The 15,642-nt window shown below is 55.0% G+C and overlaps 2 protein-coding genes across 2 annotated transcripts in view; both read right to left on the bottom strand.

Annotated features, from left to right (window-relative positions):
- The window catches only part of NPDC1 (neural proliferation, differentiation and control, 1), a 51,479-nt gene extending 40,923 nt beyond the window's left edge, over positions 1-10,556 (bottom strand). The window contains exon 1 of the mRNA XM_010007882.1: positions 10,520-10,556. Within this exon, the coding sequence (XP_010006184.1) occupies positions 10,520-10,556 (37 nt within the window). The remainder of the gene's footprint in view (positions 1-10,519) is intronic.
- Positions 10,557-11,697: 1,141 nt separating this feature from the next.
- LCNL1 (lipocalin-like 1) lies at positions 11,698-14,929 on the bottom strand. Its single transcript, XM_010007871.1, has 6 exons — positions 14,834-14,929; positions 14,421-14,560; positions 13,804-13,874; positions 13,113-13,223; positions 12,509-12,610; positions 11,698-11,723 (listed from the first exon to the last, which is right to left on the bottom strand). The coding sequence occupies exons 1-6, from the start codon at positions 14,927-14,929 to the stop codon at positions 11,698-11,700; spliced, it is 546 nt and encodes a 181-aa protein (XP_010006173.1).
- Between the last annotated feature and the right edge of the window lie 713 nt (positions 14,930-15,642).

Raw genomic sequence — 15,642 nt, 5'->3', positions numbered from 1 at the left:
AGGCTTATCCATAAAGAAATCCCAGCCAAACATAGGGCTGATGTCTGAGGGGGATGAGTTTTGTTGTGCCTGCAAACTGTTCTCCTCATCCCATTGCTCCCTGCCCTTGTCCCAAGTCCCTCCCCAGCTTTCTTGTAGCCCCTTCAGGCACTGGAAGCTGCTCTAAGGTCTCCCTGGAGCCTTCTCTTCTCCAGGCTGAACACCCCAACTCTCCCAGCCTGGCTCCAGAGCAGAGCTTCTCCAGCCCTCCCAGCATCTCTGTGGCCTCTTCTGGACTTGCTCCAGGAGCTCCATGTCCTTGTTGTGTTGGGGACTCCAGAGCTGGACCCAGCCCTGCAGAGGGGTCTCATCAGAGCAGAGCAGAGGGGCAGATTGCCCTCCCTCACCCTGCTGGTCATGCTGCTAGTGACAGCCCAGGACACAGTTGGTTTCTGGGCTTCAGCACACATGGTCGTGTCATGTCTAGCGTTTCATCCACCAGGGCCCCCAACAGGAAGAAACACGAACCATTACAGCCTCATGCAGAGATGTTATGGAGGATCTCATTTACTACGTGGCAGCAGATGTCCCCAGAGGTCAGAGAAACAGCTGGTGTGACCAGAGCAGAGGCAGCAGAGATCACAGGAAAGGGCAAGAAAGGGAGGCAAGGAGGGGAGCCAGTAAAGGTCTCGAAAACCACCATCCAAAGATCTTACTGGATCCAAATCTTGGGAAGGGGAGAAAGGAGGGTCTGCCCAGATGGTTTTTTCAGATCCCCCAGCCAGACTGAATGGAGCACAAAGCCTCAGGAAAAAAAATTATTTGAGGACAATGAACTCTTTGGAGGGTAGGGAGGCTATAAATCACAGCATTGTCTGTCATGGTCATTCCAGAGGTGCTTGGATATGGCAGCTCACATATTGCTTCCCCAGGTTGCAGAAGGAAATGAGCTGATTGAATTTTTTCATATCTATTCCTGAAAAACATGCTGGTTTTAGAAGAGCTCTCTGAGAAAATGACTTCGGCCAGAGTAGGAATGAGTCAATGACATGTGGGGCAAAGGAGATGAGTAGGAGCATATTGGTGGCTGTGGTTGTGAACAAACACAAATCAGGACAAATGAGGAGAGCTGGGTGCTGCAGCTGGGCAGGTTTGGGAAGCTGAGCATGGAAATGTAGAGAAGAGCTGGGCTTGCATAAAGCAGAGGTACTAAACCCAGATAAACACTCCCACTCAAGCACAGGGGAGAGGCTGGCAGACCTGGGCTTCTCCCTGAGCAAGTAAATCCACCAAGGAGGATATTTGGAAAGAGCAGAAAGGAAAGAGCCTGAAAAGTGGTGAGGAAAGTCTGTGCTGAAAGATGATGGAGGGCAGGACAAAGATGAAAATGGCTTGTAGTGTTTGAGATAAACCCAGCTGTGGAGGGGGGGAACAGACAGCCCTGCAGGGACAAGCCAGACAGAGCCCACTTCCAGTTTTCCAGGAGGATAATTACTATTTATGGCAAAGGTGGCCAGTGACAACATGATGGCACATAGACAGCAGCATCAAGGAGGGAGCAGAGTCCTGCATGGTTTGGCACGTCTCCAGTGCCAGGTCCTGCACTTGGGTCACAACAACCCCACACAACACTCCAGGCTTGGGGAAGAGTGGCTGGAAAGTGCCCGGTGGAAAAGGACCTGGGGGTGTTGGTTGACAGTGGCTGAATATGAGCCAGCATGTGCCCAGTGGCCAAGAAGGCCAATGGCATCCTGGCTTGTATCAGCACTGGTGTGGCCAGCAGGAGCAGTGCAGGGATCATCCCTCTGTGCTGGGCACTGGTGAGGGAACATCTCAATTCTGGGGTCAGTTTGGGGCCCTCACGACAAGAAGGACAAGGTGGGGCTGGAGCGTGTCCAGAGAAGGGCAATGGAGCTGGGGAAGGGGCTGGAGCACAAGGCTGATGAGGAGAAGCTGAGGGAATCAGGGATGTTCAGCCTGGAGAAAAGGAAGCTGAGGGGAGACCTTCTGGCTCTGCAACTGCCTGAGAGGAGGTTGGAGTGGGAGGGGTCATGCTCTGCTCCCACAGAGCAGGAGACAGGACAAGAGGAAATGGCCTCAAGTTCTGCCAGAGGTTCAAACTGGATATGTGGAACAATTTTTCCATGGAAAGGGTTGTCAGGCCCTGGCCCAGGCTGCTCAGGGCAGGGGTGGGCTCCCCGTCCCTGGAGGTGTTTAAAAGCTGGGTAGATGTTGTGCTGAGGGACATGGGTTAGCACTGGACTTGGTAGAGTTGTTTTAATGGTTAGACTTGATGATCTCAGAAGTCTTTTCCAATCAAAATGATTCTGTGATTTTGTGTCAGCAGGGCCATGGGAGGGAAGCACCTGAATTCGGGAAGAATGTGTGCTGCTTCTCTTGCAGTGAGGGTGCCCAGCGTCTTGGGATGGGGGCCATGTCTGATGGGAGCAAAGGAATTCAACACCTGGCTTGGACAAGGCTTTAGGGGAAATAAAAGAAAGGTGGACACAGGGACTATGGAGGGGTCTGCCTGCCTACAGGATCCTCAGCTGCAGACCCAGTGCTCTGGTCACCCAGGGTAGTCAGGAGCCGTGAGTGTGGCACAGGATGCTAAAGTGGCCATGGGGACAGTGGAAAATACTGGTGCTGTAGTAGGTTATGGGACCTTGCCAGGTGGAGCAGCCTGATGTGACCCCGCCCCCTCCGGCCCCGCCCGCCCTGCAGCGGCGCCCGGGGCCGCGGGAACCGGCGCTGGGGGCACAAGTGCCCGCGAGTCCCGGGGGCAGGTCTGGGCCCCTCACCACGAGAAGGACAAGGAGGGGTGGAGCGTGTCCAGAGAAGGGCAATGGAGCTGGGGAAGGGGCTGGAGCACAAGGCTGATGAGGAGAAGCTGAGGGAATCAGGGATGTTCAGCCTGGAGAAAAGGAAGCTGAGGGGAGACCTTCTGGCTCTGCAACTGCCTGAGAGGAGGTTGGAGCGGGAGGGGTCATGCTCTGCTCCCACAGAGCAGGAGACAGGACAAGAGGAAATGGCCTCAAGTTCTGCCAGAGGTTCAAACTGGATATGTGGAACAATTTTTCCATGGAAAGGGTTGTCAGGCCCTGGCCCAGGCTGCTCAGGGCAGGGGTGGGCTCCCCGTCCCTGGAGGTGTTTAAAAGCTGGGTAGATGTTGTGCTGAGGGACATGGGTTAGCACTGGACTTGGTAGAGTTGTTTTAATGGTTAGACTTGATGATCTCAGAAGTCTTTTCCAATCAAAATGATTCTGTGATTTTGTGTCAGCAGGGCCATGGGAGGGAAGCACCTGAATTCGGGAAGAATGTGTGCTGCTTCTCTTGCAGTGAGGGTGCCCAGCGTCTTGGGATGGGGGCCATGTCTGATGGGAGCAAAGGAATTCAACACCTGGCTTGGACAAGGCTTTAGGGGAAATAAAAGAAAGGTGGACACAGGGACTATGGAGGGGTCTGCCTGCCTACAGGATCCTCAGCTGCAGACCCAGTGCTCTGGTCACCCAGGGTAGTCAGGAGCCGTGAGTGTGGCACAGGATGCTAAAGTGGCCATGGGGACAGTGGAAAATACTGGTGCTGTAGTAGGTTATGGGACCTTGCCAGGTGGAGCAGGGAGCCCACTCCATGCTTGGGGAGGGGAGAGTTCACTGGAGAAGACACAGCATGACATGGTCAACCAGGAGAAGCCAAGCCAAGGCTGTGGCACCACAGAGCAGAATCCTGAGCTCGAGGACCCTGCTGTGGGTAACCCTGGCACTGGCAAGACTGTGAGGCCTGGCAGCCCACTAGAAATGGCTCTGACCCAGCAATCATCTCCTTAGATCTAGGGTTTGGGCAAGACACTGAGGTCTCACCTCATGCCTTCTCAGGACATTTAGGGCCCAAAGTGTTCACATCATGGGGCAAAGGCAGGATGGGTTTTGTTCCTAAATCTTTTTGTCACCACTGAAAACTTTTATCTTTAGCTAAAATAAACCTGGTCTGGTCAAGTAGGTGTGCATAGAGCCTCTGCTTTGGGGTGATGAAACAGAGGTGGAAACTGCATGGCTGGTTCACCTGGAAGATGGCACATGGATGAACCTGGTGAAGGTGCCTGGGGAGAGCACACACCCCCAGCTTCCTCCCTGTGCCCTGTGGTCTCTCCAGCATCAGGGACACACTGAAGGACCTGGCATCCCCAGGGCACCACCACATTCTGGACTACCAGAAAACCAGCTTGGCTTCTCTGGCCCAGTTTCCTTACTGGGAGGAGGAGAGGGGTGGACATGTATGTCCCAAGCGAAGCCTTCCAGCCCACAAACCAGGGAAGGTGGAGATGTCAAAGTCATTGTGAAACCAAGTGGCATCTTTATTTAATTTTTGAATAACTGTAGGGGTCTGCAATTCCCTCTGATGATCTGATGGTCATTAGCTGGATGATCAGCCAGTCTTTGGTAGTGTCTGTTTTCCTTTCTGCTAATTAAATTGCATTTGATTTCAAATAAAATCTAATCTGAGACAAGTGATCTCGAGGTAGACTCGGGAGCAGCTGAGAGGTGCCAAGCAGAGGCAATGCCAGAGTCTGGCTGGGTTTGTAGAGCTGATCCTGGGTAGACCAGGAACACTGGTGGGAAACAGGCTGAGTCTCAGGGGAGGGAGGAACCTGTCTGCAGCTGGCAGAGCTGTGTTTGCAGTAGGGGCAGGGCTCCAGCCAGGGACCTGCACAGCCCTGGACTTTGAGACGTGTGCCAGGCACCTAAGGGACGCCAGGCACCTGGTTGGGACAGAGGGACAGCAGGGACACCCACACCTGCTGGTTGTGGGAGAGGGGCACAGGAAAGAGCTGGCTCGCAGGACCCTAGTGTGGGGCTGGCTCCTTCCCTCCATCCTACAGCTCTCCAGCTCCTTAGTGCTCACCCTACAGTTGTTGGGGACACGGTGGCCAAGTGCCTGCACAGCTTACCTTGAAAGGTGCTTTCCCTCTTCACAGCATCTGGGTTTGGCAGCACCAGTGTGTTGGGACACCAGGATGATTTCAATATACTCCTGGCAGGCATCTTGGAAAAGATCCCTTGTCACAGCCCAGCCAGAATTGCTCCACACAGCCTCTGGGACACATTGCTCTTGGATGCTACAGGAGCTGGGAAGCTGCTCAGGAATATGAATTTCTGAGCCCTGTGACTTTGGGAATCCACCTGAGGGAGGGACCATCAGACCCATCCCCAGGTGGGGCTCCCTCCCCAGACCCCCAGGGGCCAGGTTGGAAGCTGTCTTTGAACTTCCCAGCAGTTAGAGACACCTGAAGGGGTGGTCTCGAGGTGCACGATGGGGTTTGCAGCTAAGCAGCTCAGAGACACACTTAGCAAGAGCCTGAGTCCAGGAATATGTCAGTTTGGCTCTTCAGCCTGTGCTTTCTTTTTCTACGTTGTTTCCCCCACTTTCGCTACCAAGAATGCACCTCCTGGCTTTGCTGGAGAGCTTTGGCTTCTTCTAGACAAGCTCATCTAGATTTAAGAGTGACTTAGGGACTCTAGAAAGTGTAAGCTGTGCTGCTTCTCTGAACCACTGCTTGGAGAACTTTCACCTCTGAGGAATCTGGAAACCTGGAAGGGAAGTTTCACACAGAGGCACCAATCTGCAAAGATCAGTGTGGGACCTGAGAGCACCCTCATCTTTGGGGAGGGGAGAGCAATGGAGTCGCTGGTCAGAGCAGAAGCACCTCTTCCTGGTGTTGCTCCTCCAACTCAAGCTGTCTCCCAGCTTTCAGCATAAATGAGGTTTCTAGCCTAAAATCTCCCTCCTGTTGCTTCCTCATGGCAACCTCGACTTTCCCTGCAGATGTCTGGCAGCAGGAGGCAGCACAGGATGGCCAGGGCGGCAGAGGAGGGAGGGCTGAGAGCACTTCTGAGCACACAGGTCAAGAGTGTCCAGCTCCCCTGGTGCTGGGTTCCTCCTTCTCAGTCCTGTTTTCCAGAACCCCCCGGCTCCAACCTCCTCTCAGGCAGTTGCAGAGCCAGAAGGTCTCCCCTCAGCTTCCTTTTCTCCAGGCTGAACATCCCTGATTCCCTCAGCTTCTCCTCATCAGCCTTGTGCTCCAGCCCCTTCCCCAGCTCCATTGCCCTTCTCTGGACACGCTCCAGCCCCACCTTGTCCTTCTTGTTGTGAGGGCCCCAAACTGACCCCAGAATTGAGATGTTCCCTCACCAGTGCCCAGCACAGAGGGATGATCCCTGCACTGCTCCTGCTGGCCACACCAGTGCTGATACAAGCCAGGATGCCATTGGCCTTCTTGGCCACTGGGCACATGCTGGCTCATATTCAGCCACTGTCAACCAACACCCCCAGGTCCTTTTCCACCGGGCACTTTCCAGCCACTCTTCCCCAAGCCTGGAGTGTTGTGTGGGGTTGTTGTGACCCAAGTGCAGGACCTGGCACTGAGTCTTGTTGAAACTCATGCAGTTGGCCTTGGCCCATCTATCCAACCATTCCAGATCCCTCTGCAGAGCCTTCCTACCCTCAGACAGATCAACACTCCTTCCCAACTTAGTGTCATCGGCAAACTGAGAGTGCACTCCATCCCTTTGTCGAGATCAGGGATAAAGATATTAAGCAAGGCTGTCCACAGCCATGTGCATTTTGGGTGCCAGTGCCTCTTGACGCTGTGGCTTGAAAGAACACCTTGCTGCCCTAACAGCACCAAGAGGTTTTTCCTCACTTTTAATGGGCCTCAGTTGTGTCATTAAAAGTTTCTAACTTCTGCAGCCTTAACTTCTGAAGAGGCTTCAGGGGGCTTGTTGTGCCACTGCAACACCTGGGGACAGGAGCTCTACTCGCCTTTTCCCAAAGCAGGGACTAAGCTCAGCATTTATTCCTCTGCAGGGCTCAAACTAGTGCAGAGGTGTCTTCAAACAGTAGTTGGCAACTTAGCAGTGACTCGGTCCTGGCCCCTGGGAGTTCACATGGCTCCTGTCTGTGCTTTTGAGACCAAATGATCCAGGTGAGGGGCTGTCCTCAAAGCTGGAGGCTGGAGAAGAGCTCAGCTGGGCTGGCACCCACCAGGTCCCACATCCAGTGGCACCTGGGGAACCCCATGATCTCACTCTATACCATCCAAGACAAGTTGTTGGAGTGACGCCTGCTGTGGTGACTGTACCACCAGCTAGTGACATCCAAAGCGATATCCAAGAGGCTCTAATGCATGCTTGCTCAAGGCAGGTTGGAAGGGCACCCATAGGTTCAGGTTTTTGGGGTGGCCAAGAGCCCACAGGTCCTTGGACATAAGTGGGACCTGGATCTCGGGCTGAAATCAAAACACTGTTCTGGTGACAGGCAACGCTACACTTAGAGCCAGAGATGATCCCTTACAGCTGCATTTTATTTTTAAAAGGGGATAAAATGGAAAGTCAAGAGGATTAAATGTCACATATGGCCCAGACAGTCTGCAAAGACCAGCTTAGCTTCACTCGGGGTGCTGACACTGGCATTAGCAAACACAAATCCTGAACAACCACAGGAAGGGAAAGCCTAAGCGGAAGCCAGCAGGATTAAATAAATTTAAAGAAGCTGATCAGAAATAAGACAAATGCTCTTGAACTTGCTGAAGCTGTATCCACATGAAGGCAGTAACACAGCCCCTGGTGAGGTAACAAGCTTCTCTGCCCTGAGGAATGAAACCTGCACTTCTGTGTATCCCTTTCTTCAGAGGCACAGGGAGCAGGAATTTGACACTAGAAAATATGACCTGCAGGCAGCCAAATTCAGAGTGAGTGTTCAAAACTGAGCTGATAGAGAACTGAAGATCCATTGTGCAAACATCAGCAAAGGTCTGTCCTTCCAACGCAGGAGGGCAATGGAGCAGCAACACAGAGTAGGTGTGCTGGGAATTTCAAAGACATTTATAGTCCAAGGAGATCAGGGGCTGAACATCAGACTCTTCACTGCAGTGTCACCTGCTGCTTAGCCTCACCTTCACTGCCTCTGGCTTGCCCCAGAAGGCCAGAAGCAGCAAATATGGCGAGTTTAAAGAGGATGATGGAGGTAAAGAGACTACAGATGAGTAGATCAGATGTGGTGTGGGCAGGTGCTCACAAAGCTGAAATAAATGGCAGAGCTGGGTGATGCATGGATGAATTATGACACAGGGGAGCCTGAATCCAGCTTTTGCAGAGGGAAATCCCACCTCAGAAATAGTTTCTGGAGGAGTCAAGAAGATCCAGAGGTGTTGGACATCCTCTGGTCATTTGCAAAAGGTCTTTTCCAGAGCTGGCAGGGGAGATGCTGCTGTGGGCTGGGGAGGAAGGTCCTCACTTGGGTAAATGAGTGGCTGAGAGAGAGAAGGGAGGAGGGTGATGCAGGTTGCTGGGTGTGCCAACTGCCATCGTGTGAAACAGCTCATCCAGACATGGCAGGTGCCAAAGGTGAAGCACACATTGAAGGGAGAAGATAGGGAACAGGACTGGAAGCCACGTGAATGTCAGCTGTGCCCACCTTCTCAGCTGGGTGGAGGTCCAGGCCTGGTTCCCCAGCCCCACGCAAGGGAGGGAGAGTGGAGGGTGAGAGGAACAGCTAGGAGAGCAGGAAGACCTGGTGAAGATTCAAGGTCTGGAACAGTATGAGGAGGGTGAGGGGAAAAGACAGTCTGACATCACCAGCAATCACCACAGCCATCTGTGTGAGTCTCCAAATTGTTCCTCACACATCAAAGGTTGGTCCAGCACCCCCCTCACCCCAACACCCCTCTGCTCTCCCCAGCAACTGTTTGGGACTCAGGTGTCTGGGCTGATCTCTGCTGCACCAGCCCTGTCTTTGCCAGCCTGTCCCACCAGTGTCCTCCCAGCACACCTAGCCAAGGAGCTGCAGGTGACACCACTGTGACAAGAGAAAGGCAGTGCAGAGACAGGTGGCAAAGCTCCTCGCTGCAAGATGCACCCAGGGCCAAGGATGTGCCTCAAACCAGGAAGCCCTCAGAAACATGGAGGGAAGAAAGTGTTCATGGAAGAAATTCAGGGAAGAAAATATTCAGCCTGGAGAAGAGAAGGCTTTGGGAAGACTTTACAGCATTCTTCCAGTGCTTGAAGGGTCTGCAGGAAAGATAGGGAGGGACTTTTGATAAGGGCAGGGAATGACAGGACAAGGGGGGGGGAAGAGTTTCAAGCTGGAAGAAGGGAGACTGAGATGAGACCTTAGGAACAAATTATGTCCTGTGAGGGTGGTGAGGCACCGGCCCAGGTTGCCCAGAGAAGCTGTAGCTGCCCCATCCCTGGAATTGTTCAAAGCCCAGTTGGATGGGGCTTAGAGCAACCCGGTCTGGTGGAGTGGGAGGTGTCCCTGCCCATGCAAGAGAGTTGGGACTGGATGGTCTTTAAGGTCCATTCCAACCCAAAACATTTTGTGAAAAGTCCTGTGTCATTAAACAACCCATGACATCTGGCCAGGTTTTCTGGGGTGACAAATGGGAGCAGGTACAACCCACTTTTCACCCTGTCCCTGCCTATTGTTGAAAGCAGGGTGTTGGGGAGAAGCTGCGTGGGCCCATGAATGTTGGATGAGCAGCAGGTACAGGGATGGGCTGAGGGGTCCTGGGGGCTGTGGTGGAGCCTCCAAACCTGCTCTGCACAGGGGAGACTCAAACCCAGGAAAGATCTGACATCCTGGGTGTTTCCTGCTCCAGGGAGAAAACTGAGGGACAAAAGGAGTGGAAAATACCTGTGAGAAGATAAATGATCTCACCATTGTCAAAGTCCTGGGTGAAAGGCATTTCTGGCAGCAAGATACTCTCATCTGCATCAACACGTGCCCAAAACAAGCAGGGAGGCAAAGTGGCAAATGCTGAATATTTCCAGCCCAAAATGCCAGCAGAATTCCTGCTGGAAATGCTGAGCTCCTTCCAATGGGGTGGAGATGATGCTGGGTTGGGAGGTCTCAGGGAGGTCCTGTGCCCTGCTGCTGCTGGGGTGTGTCCAGCTCTCATGATCATCAAGATCAGGAGGGGCAGTTTTCCAAGTGCATTTTCCTGGTCCCTGGGAGGAAGGAGGAGTTCCTGGGAACATTCTGAGGTGCTGAGCTGCTGGGAAGTCACCTTCCTGGGGTCCCTGCTCCCTGCAGCTGCCAGGCTGATCTGTGCTGAGAAAAGTACCTGGGTGACTGGCCAGAGATGGGCAGGGTGGAAGGGCCAGCAGAGAATGAACTGGAGGAATTTCCTTTTCCAGGAGAGGAACAAGCTGCTTCATATCCTGCCAGACCTCAATGCCTGTGAACACTGGCCAAACCCTGGAGATGACCACGTGTGAGGCACCAGGGTTTCCCTGGGGACACAAGTTACCATGGGCAGCCTGTGGTTTCTCCTGGGTGGATGTGAGGAGCTGGACAGAGTAGGAAGGAAGGAAGGCGTGGGATTTCAGTAATTTCAATTCAAAGGAAGACAGTCTCTGAAGGCTGATGTCCACCAGCACCAGACTCCAGTGGGGGCTTTCTTTGCATGATGCTTAGGGGCAGAGACCACCTACAGCCCCACACCAGCTCTGCAGGTTGGGTATGGAGGATTCAGACACTCACCTTCCACCTTCCACTTCCCACCAGCCAGCAGCCCCATGGGGCTGAAAGGTTCCCAGAGCCCAGACCTGTCCCTGCCATGGCCCTGCCCAGCTGATGGACACACAGGGTCCTGGGGGCTGAGGGCGGCCAGGGCAGCGGGGCGAGCAAGGGGAAGGTGACTTGGGTGGTGGTCACAGCCCTCTAAATTCCAACCTCGATCTCTGTTGCCAAATTCCACAGCAACCTGCACCCATAGGCTTTCCAGGCTCCCTGCACCCTTCCCTCCCCTTTGCCTGGATTCTGCCTTACAGGAGGCACCCAGGAGAGAAAAACCTGGTGGGCTCCAAAAATACCCTCAGCTAGGCCAGCTCAGCCCAGCATTGCCCCTGGCTCTTCACCATCCACAGACCCCAGGAGGACAGCAGGAGGGACCACATGCCCCAGCACCCCAGGTTCCCCACACACAGCAACACCAGGCTCTGGGGAGGGTTTCTGTTTATTTGGAAAAAGAGAGGGACTGTGTACCAGAGGAGCAGGAGATGTAGGAACTGGGCAGAAGGATGGTGGAGCAGCAGCCTGGAGCTTCAGAGCCTGTGTCTTGCATTGCTCAGGTGGAACACTCACCAGCCAGCCCCTCTTCCTAGAAAACAGCCAGGAGAGGCGGGATGAGTATTTGAGGTGAGGCAGACAACAGAGAGGGACCAGCAGGATCCTCCACTAGGATCAGTGTGTTCTCTTCCAGTTCCCCCAGCTCTTAGGGTGAGCCATCTCCAGCAATGGGTTTCTAGCTAACCTCTGCCACTGAATGTGTGCTGCTGGGGTGGAAAACAATGCCAGGTAGGCCAACAGCAACCACATTTTGTGTGGTGGGACACCAACCCAACCTCTGGCTGGTTTTGCCAACCCAGAAGCCCAAAGTCCCTTTGGCAGATGTCAGTGTCCCAGCCCTCCCCTGATGAGCTCTGCAGCTGTTTCTCCACAGAACCCATGGATTTGTTTCATGTGCCTTTCAGTGCATGGGCAGTTGCACCCTGGGGTCCCTGCTGCAAAGGGAACAGTCCTACCTGGGTGAGAGCTCAGGTGTGAACAGCTCAGTCCCCAGAGCAATTCAAGGAGCTTATGGTGGCCCTTGCTGGGACATGGGGGGAAATTTCCAACTAGGAACATTACATACACCATGTTGAACTGCAGCAACTCACCTACACCTCATCCAGGCTGCATTCCTCTGTGGAAACAAAGAGAAAGGCTGAGTCCCGGGCTGTGTTCTGCCTGGTCCCATTTAGCCCCCAAAACAGACAACCCAGAAATCACAGGATCACTGGATCACTCTGCTTGGAAAAGACCTTCAAGATCATTGAGCCCAACCACTCCCCTAACTCTGCCACATCCACCACTAAACCCTGTCCTCTGGCACCACATCTGTCTGTTTAGATGTCTCCAGGGATGGTGGCTCAGCCACCTCCTCAGACAGCCTGGTCACCAAGTCCAGCTCCTGCCGCAGAACAGGACAACCCCAAAGTTCACATCATGTCCCTGAGGGTGTTGTCCAAGTGTTTCTTGAATATTCTCAGGCTCAGTGCCATTTCAGCTTCCCTGGGGAGCCTCTTCCAGTGCTCCACCAGCCTCTGGGTGAAGAATCTCTTCCTAATGTCCAACCTAAACCTCCCCCTGCACATCTTTCCACCATTCCCTTGGGTCCTATTGTTGGTCACCAGAGAGAAGAGGTCAGTGCCTCCTCCTCCTCCTTCCCTAATGAGGAAGCAGTAGCTGCCATGAGGTCTCCCCTCAGTCTCCTCTTCTCCAGGCTGAATATACCAAGTGCCTTCAGCTGCTCCTCGTAAGGCATGCCATCTAAACCCTTCACCAACCTCATGGTCTCCTCTGGTCTAAGCCATGATGTGCCAGAGCACTTTCTCCTGTCAGCCCAGACCATGGAGTGGTGGAAGTGACGGACTGTCCTGGCTCCTCGTAACAGCCTGGCCAGCCCAGGCTGCCCCTGGAAATGCTCACCCTGCCTGGGCAGCATCCGGATCATCTCATCGGTGAAGCTCTTCTCCTTTGCCAGCTTCTTGAACTGTGCTGTGACTTTGGGGCTCACCTCCCGAGTTCTGCCTAAAGGCAACAAGCCAAGTTAGCTCCAGGCTGTGGCCTGTTCCTGCATCTCTTGGGCAGCAGGCGAGGATGGGATGGGTGATGGTATCTGTGAGAGGGCTGGAGGACTGGTGGAGATCCTGGAGAGCAGTGGTGGCCAGGCAGAGGAATCACCCCTCCCGGGGGGCAGGATGAAGCAGACGTCCTGGCCCTGCTACAGTGTCTACTCTCTTGGTTCCCATCCCCATCGTTCCTGCCTCCCTTGCAGCAGGACCCCTGCTCTCCCCCCATTTCAGGCTGTGGCCTCCCAGCAGAGCACAGAAGCCTGAGCCCCCCCTGCCAGCCCCAAAGCACTGCCCCTGCCCCACCACACAGGGACACGCAGCAGCCCCAGCCCCGCTCCCAGCCCCACCTGGGGCAGGAGGGCAGCTGCAAAGAGGGATCTGGGTTGCAGCCTCTGGGCACCCTGAGCCCCCCAACATGTCCCAGCCCTCCTCCCATGGGGGTACCCCTGGCTACGCACTGTAAAGCCTCAGCATGTGCAGGGGCTTCCCAGCCTTCACTCTGGTGGCAAAGACCACCGCGTAGGTCTTGCCATCCGTGTCCACCACCTGCACCGTTTTGTTGCCTCTGTCTGTAAAAGGAGATGGAGGAAAATGAAAACTCAGCGACTTCCTCCTGAGGACTCTCAGGTCAGGGTGCCAGGCCAGGCCCACCCAGCCCATCTGTCTTCTGTCTTTCCCCCCGTTTTTTCTTCTGGCTATTGCTCCTCTGAGAGCCTGGGGGAGCCCACAGGTTGCAGCAGATGGGACCACAGAAGGGTCAGAGATGATCACTGTAGACTCTGAAGTAGCCCAGCCAGTGTCAGGCTAATCCTTGGGCAGGGGATGGTGGAAAGATGTTCCTGCTTAATCCCTTGGGAACATAAACCCCAGCCCCTTGGCAGAACGAACCAGCTTTTCCCCAGGGTTTAAGCCTGGTCTGAACGTGTCTTATCCCAGAGCAAGTTCCCAGAGGCAGGGAGTAGAGGGGCCTGTGACGCTGGTGGAACACCAGCCCTGGCACAGACATGACCTGGCAGCTGTCTGTAGAGGGGTGTCTCATACAGGACTTGAGTAGAGGTCCCCTTGGGGGCCTGGTACCTCGGGACAACCAGCTGCTTCAGGCAGGGAGGCTGGGAGGTGCCTCACCCAGGTCTGGGCTGCCCCACTTACCGGTGCTGTAGTACTGTCCAGGGGTGCCTGTTTGTTTGTAGAGTGACTCAAATTTCTTACATCCCTCCGGGCTGAAAAAGAGGGAAGAATGATCTAGCTGGGGTGAAGTGACCCCCTCTCCCCTCCCTTGGGGGTGGTGGCTTCAGGGTCACTACCCCAAATGTGGGACTTGCCATTCAGGGATGTGTGGCCGGGGCGGGGGGGGCAGATGCCACCCTTGGAGCAATGGGTGCCTGAGCTGGCAGGACACAGCACTGGCACCTGAGGTTTGTCCCATGGGGTCACACAGCCCTTCCCTTCCTCAGGCTTCTGGAATGAGGTTTTTCCTGTTGGGAAAGCTTTAATCATAGGGTCCCTTACCACCCTGCTGGGAGCAGTGGGATGTCTCAGCCTCTGCGGTGGGACTGCCCTTGGCTGGTGTGGCGCTGAGAAGGGGTCCCCATGAGGCAGCTCTCCTGAGCCCCTCTTTTAAACTGCAGGGCTGGTGGTCCTACCTCACCCCCTGCCTAGGACCTTGGTGGGTGCTGGGAAGAGGCTCCCAGATGGAGACCCACTGGTGAAGGTCCAGGGAGGAGATCAATCTGTGAAGCCCATGGAGAAAAGCACTTGGCACTTACGTGGGAATTGCAAAGGAGATCTTCAGGTCACCCTCTCCCAGGACCACGATTTTGGCCATGGCCATCTTCAGCTCATCCTTCTTCTGGAGGTAGCTCTCGGAGTCGGAGGCCAGAGCAACAATGTGCCATTGCCCTGCAACCTGGCAGCAAGCACAGGCTGTGAGCCCAGAGGGGCAGGCAAGGATTGTCCCTTCCTCAGGGACTGAGCCAGGACACCCTCAAGCCATGGGACAACCCCATTCCCTCTGGGCATCCAAATCCCTCTGGGGTACCTATGCTGGACCTGGGTGACTGCTCCCAGGGGTGACTGTGGGGCCCCCAGCCATCCCCAGTGTCCGTACACCTCTCCAGTGCCTACCCTAGTGACCAGAGCTATGGTCCCACCTTCCCTTCCCCAGGATGCTGTGGATCACCTTGTTCTTGTCCAGCCCTGTAGCTCCAGGGTCCTCAGCCTTGGTGCTCAGCAAGCAGATCAGGGCCAGCCCCAGGCTCAGCCCCAGTGGCCTCATCCTGCAGCTGCCTCCTTCACCTTGGCCAGCAGGATGGAGAGAGGTGCTGGGGCTGCTGGATTTATATCACCAGCCTGCCCAGCCCATGGGGGTGCTGGTTGCATTGGCTTGGGTCAGCTGGTGGTTTAGCAGGGCTGAAATCACCCCGGGGGCAAACAGCCTGGTCTTGCGGAAGAAGGGAAATGCCTGCAAGCCCAGGGAAGGGGCTGAGAAGGGGGCCTGCAGGAACTGTTGCACAAGTGCTGAAATTCAGGATTTTCCCCACTTGTGAAAGAACAAAGAGAGTTTTTGTTTCCCAACTGGTTGCCAAAGGGCTGCCGGGAGGGGCAGCCAGGTCCTTCCCGGTATGGGTCATGGCAGCACTGTCACCCAGTGACAAAGGGGCTCGGTGACCCACTCCCCTGGCCAGGCTGGCAACTGCCACTGGGATGGTGCCCAAACGCATCTGGCACGACCCCACACCCCAAGTGCCCGTGAGGGGTCCCTCCCCTTCTCTGAGGTACCCGAGGTCCACAAAGCAGGATGTGTCTGGAGTGGCACAGGTCACCTCCTCCTTTCTTGGGTGTCCTGTGCCCTGGCTCTGATGGACTCTTGAGGTCACATTCCCAAGAGGGCCCCTGGTGTTTCCTTGCAGCCCCATGCCTGGCTGGGCACTGAGACACCCCCGCTCTGGTCAGGGGGACAGGGCAGGGGGGTGGCAGGGGCTGCCTGCA

Source organism: Chaetura pelagica, unplaced genomic scaffold (genome assembly GCF_000747805.2).
Source record: "Chaetura pelagica isolate M959 unplaced genomic scaffold, ChaPel_1.0 scaffold252, whole genome shotgun sequence".
NCBI lineage: Eukaryota > Metazoa > Chordata > Aves > Apodiformes > Apodidae > Chaetura > Chaetura pelagica.
The sequence above is the reverse complement of the archived record's forward strand: the minus strand, read 5'-3'. Positions and strand labels throughout refer to the sequence as shown.